Source organism: Callorhinus ursinus, unplaced genomic scaffold (genome assembly GCF_003265705.2).
Source record: "Callorhinus ursinus isolate GAN/ISIS: 27379988/994484 unplaced genomic scaffold, GSC_fseal_2.0 scaffold129, whole genome shotgun sequence".
Taxonomy (NCBI): domain Eukaryota; kingdom Metazoa; phylum Chordata; class Mammalia; order Carnivora; family Otariidae; genus Callorhinus; species Callorhinus ursinus.
Genome location: NW_027397191.1, coordinates 697,648 through 702,190, shown reverse-complemented (window position 1 = coordinate 702,190; position 4,543 = coordinate 697,648). Strand labels below are relative to the sequence as shown.

Here is a 4,543-nt window from a genome sequence, read left to right as displayed (position 1 = left end):
TTTATATTAGACAAAATATACTTTAAACCAAAAATGGTAACAAGAGACAAAAAACTTCATTATACAAAAGGGTCAATTCATCAAGAAGATATAACAATGGTAAATATATGGGACCCAACATAGGATCATCTAAATATATTAAACAAATGCTAACAGTTATGAAGGGAGAAATAGACAACATGGGGTGTGTGGGTGGCTCAGTCGTTAAGCGTCTGCCTTCGGTTCAGGTCACGATCCCAGGACAAGCCCCGCATGGGGCTCCCCGCTGGGCAGGAAGCCTGCTTCTCCCTCTCCCACTCCCCTTGTTTGTATTCCCTCTCTTGCTGTGTCTCTCTCTGTCAAATAAATAAATAAAATCTTAAAAAAAAAGAAATAGACAACATAATAATCATAGGGACTTCAATGTTCTAATATTAACAATGGATAAATCATTCCAACAGAAAATCAACACAAAAATATTGGATTTGAGCCATACTTTAGACTAAATTTAACAGAGATATATGGACCATTTCATCCAACAGCAGGAGAATACACATTCTTGTCAAGCACACCAGGAACATTGTCCAGGAGAGATCACAAGACAATTTACAAAACAAGTCTTAGCAAATTTAAGAAGATTGAACTCATGCAAATATCTTTATTTGATCACAGTGGTATGAGACTAAAAATCATAACAAAAGGAAAGCTGAAACATTTCCAAATAGGAAAAATTAAATAACACCCCCTTACCCCAAAAACAATGGGTCAAAGGAGACATCAAAGGGAAATCAAGAAATATCTTGAAAAATTTATGGGATGCTGCAAAATCAATCTAAGGGGAAAGTTGACCACAATAAAAGCCTACATCAGGAAAATAATTTTCAAATAAATCTGACAACTGTCAACGAGTTCAGACCCTTTCACTAGTGTGAAATGCAGATTATCAGCTAGTGTTTATAAAAAAATTAGACAAGAGAGAACTTTGATGGGCTCTAGGTAGGTTCTAGAATGCAATACAGTCTATTGGATTTTCTATAGTTGGCTCATTTTGAAGCCAACAAATTAATAATAAAAAAGAATACAGTTAACTTCTTTAAAACAAACAAATAAATAACCTAACTTTACTCCTTTAAGAACTAGTAAAAAGCAAATCTCAAAGTTAGCAGAAGGAAGGAAAGAACAAAGATCAGAATGGAAATATATGAAATAGAGACCAGAAAAACAATAGTGAATCAACCTGGAAGGAAGACGAGACCAGAACTCACTGTACAAATGATCTTTGATTGAGGCCTTCAAAGGAAAGCCGGGTAAAGTGCATTCATTGGCTAAATATCATGGATATAAAAAACAGTTTAGATTCTACTAGTTCAGTACATTGGAAAGAAGTCACATAGATCATTTGGAATATAAAGCCAGATCGAGTGTGAAAGGAACGCAAATCTTAATGTGAGTGTTTAGTATCATGGTATCTGTTAATATCTAGCTTATTTCAAACGTTTTAAAAGTAAATGATTTGATGTACAACAGGCATACAGAGAGTGGAATTAGCATCAGTGTCAAGTTTGATGAATTTTCACACATTGTGTACCTTCTATAAATAGCATCCAGATCCAGAATTAGAATATAAGCAGAATCCCAGTATTCTCCTCCCCCATTTCTCCTTTCAATCACGACTCCCCTGAGAATCCATTATTCTGACTTCCAATACAACAGATTCCTTGGGCCATTTTGAGTTTTACATGAATAAAGAGTACATTGAATATAATTAAATTTGAGCAGTATTAACCATTTTGTATCTGGTTCTTTCACTCAACATTGTATTTGTGAGAATCATTCATGTTGTCGTTTGTACTTACAATTTGTGTATTCTCATTATTGTAAAATATTCCAAGACATGACATTCCATAGTTTATTTTTACATCGTCTTAAAACCCATATTCTCCCCACTAGAAGATTTAGATCCATGGGGACAGGGGTGTTTGTTTTGATTGTTGATATATCTGAAGTCCTAGAACACTGCCTCCTACAGAGCAGGTGCTTTATGAGGACCTGCTGAATTATGTGAAAACTGGCTTCAAGTCACCCAGAAGTCCCTCCCCTGCACCAGCGCTTAGGTCTGCAAGTCCTGCATTAGTTCCCTCTCAAGTCTGCAGTTGCCCTCAGCAGTCTCCTCAGTGCCCCTTGACCTCCTTGTTCCCCAGAGTGTAAATGATGGGATTCAGCTGGGGAGTCACCAGAGTGTAGAACAGCACATTGCTTTTGTTCATATCCTGCGAATAACTGGAGGGAGGCTGGAGGTACACGGAGATGAGTGTGCCAAAGAAGATGACCACCACCATCAGGTGGGAACCATAGGTTCCGAAGGCCTTCCACCTCCCCTGGGCCAACTTTAGCTTCAGAACGGCCTGGGTGATGTGGCCATAGGACACTAAGATGACCGACAGGGGCACCATGAGGAAGAAGACACTGACCGTGAAGAGTTCAGGCTCGTTGATGGAGGTATTGGCACAGGCCAGCTTCAGCATCACGGGAACTTCACAGAAGAGATGGTCCACCTGGTTTCTCCCACACAGGGGAAGAGTCATGGTCAGGGCCGTCTGTAGCACCGAGTTGCCAAACCCTGTGAGCCAAGCAGTTAGCACCCTCTGCAGGCAGAGATGCGGGTGCATGATGGCGAGGTAGTGCAGTGGGCAACACACGGCAATGGAGCGGTCATAGGCCATGATGGCCAGGAGCACACACTCCATGACCACGAGCCCCAGGGCGATGAGGAGCTGGGTCACGCAGCCACCATAGGTGATGGTCTTGTCCCGCTCCTTGAGGTTGGCCAGCGTCTGAGGGACGGTGCAGGTGGTCAGACAAAGATCCATGAAAGAGGGGTTGGAGAGGAAGAAATACATGGGGGTGTGCAGGCAAATGTCCATCTGCGACAGAAGTATAATCATGCCATTGCCAAGAAAGCTCAAGAAGTAGACGATCAGGATGACTATAAAGAGAGGCATCTCCAGCTGAGGCCTGTTGGAGAAGCCTAGGAGAAGGAACCTTGAGAAGGCGCTGTCATTCACTCTTTCCCTTGTGCTCTGCCTGTGCAAGAAGGGGGACTCCATTGTTTTATACTGCATGTTCCATCTACCTCTGTTTCCCTAGAGCCCACAGTTAGAGTCTGGTTGGGAGCTGGAGAGGTTTGCACAGTGCCCTCCTTGTTGATGGGAAAGGGGGTGATAACTAGCCACTGGACAGAAGCATCTTCCGTGTTTAAGGCACTGCCCGAAAGGTCTGTGCATTTTCCCCCAGGAAGTCTCTGCAGTTGGCATGTTCATGATTTCTGTCGCATAGATGAGGGAACTGAGCGTGAAGGAGGTTCAGTCATTTTCCCAGGGAGACTCACCAGGGTTCAGAAGGACTCTGAGACATGAACTCTTAACCACTAGGGACACTGTCTTTGCATGATGGCATGAATTCTAAGGTAAGTGTAGTTTCTCCGAAACTTAAATCTAATTGTTCTGAATAATTTGCAAATTTGCAGTGCCCCCATCCCTCTCTTTGTTTTCCATCAAGAATTGAAATATATCGCATTGGCTCCCCTACTTCTGTTTCGTGTAGAGAAAAATGTTTTCTGAAAATGCATAGATAATAAAATTCAAGGGAAACAACATATTTTAATGTATAATCCTTTTTTATGTTATGTTAGTCACCATACAGTTGAAACGTTTGGGAATGGAACCTGAAATCATGGTTATTGATTTGGAAGTGTTACTGGAAATGATTGAAGAATTCATCATGTCCAATCTTCATGCATCAGGAGGACGAATCCTGAGTAATCATTACTGACACCAATTTCAGTAAAATCTCAGGAAATCACCAATCCAACGTTTAGTTTTTCCTTCTGTCTTACATTACAACTCCCTTTAAAAAATTTTCAATTTAGGGCACCTGGGTGGCTCAGTTGGTTAAGTGGCCAACTCTTGATTTTGGCTCAGGTCATGATCTCAGGGTTCTGGGATTGAGCCCTGTGCCATGGGCTCCACCCTCAGTGGGAAGTCTCCTTCAGCATTCTCTCTCCTTCTCCCTGCCCCTCCCCCTCCCTTGCTAAAATAAATAAATAAGTCTAAATAAAACAAAAAAAATTTTTTCAAGGTAATGGAGTACAATATTTTTTCAACATCCCATTCTGTACTTGCATAAGTGCCAACCTTACAGAAATCATTTTGTTTTCTATTAAAATATTGGGCCTGTGTTTAGAAATAACTTCCCTCCCTTCCCCACACCCCATGATGCAAGTTTAATAGTAAATACAACCTAAACAAGAATAATACCTCATCATCATAGCCTGGAATAAAGCTTGGCATGTAGTAGGGTCACAAAAAAACTTTGTTGAATAAATGAGAATATGGAAGATTAAGACCTGTAACAGTCTATTGAAAGTGAGTCTAGGGATAACAGAAATTCAGAGAGAATAGCAAAGCAAAGGAAATACTGAACAATGGATAATAGATAGCCTTGACTATTCAAACTGTAGGGTTTTTTAAAAAAAAACCTGTGTTGTCTGAAACTTTGCAGGACT

The 4,543-nt window shown here is 40.9% G+C and overlaps 1 protein-coding gene across 1 annotated transcript; it reads right to left on the bottom strand.

The window, feature by feature from the left end:
- Positions 1–2,150: 2,150 nt before the first annotated feature.
- On the bottom strand, positions 2,151–3,086 carry LOC112838227 (olfactory receptor 2B8-like). The gene has a single exon (XM_025891016.2). The coding sequence runs from the start codon at positions 3,084–3,086 to the stop codon at positions 2,151–2,153; it is 936 nt and encodes a 311-aa protein (XP_025746801.2).
- Between the last annotated feature and the right edge of the window lie 1,457 nt (positions 3,087–4,543).

Coding starts and splice junctions, on each gene's coding strand:
- LOC112838227 (XM_025891016.2), bottom strand. CDS start 3,086: ATGGAGTCCCCCTTCTTGCACAGGCAGAGCACAAGGGAAAGAGTGAAT.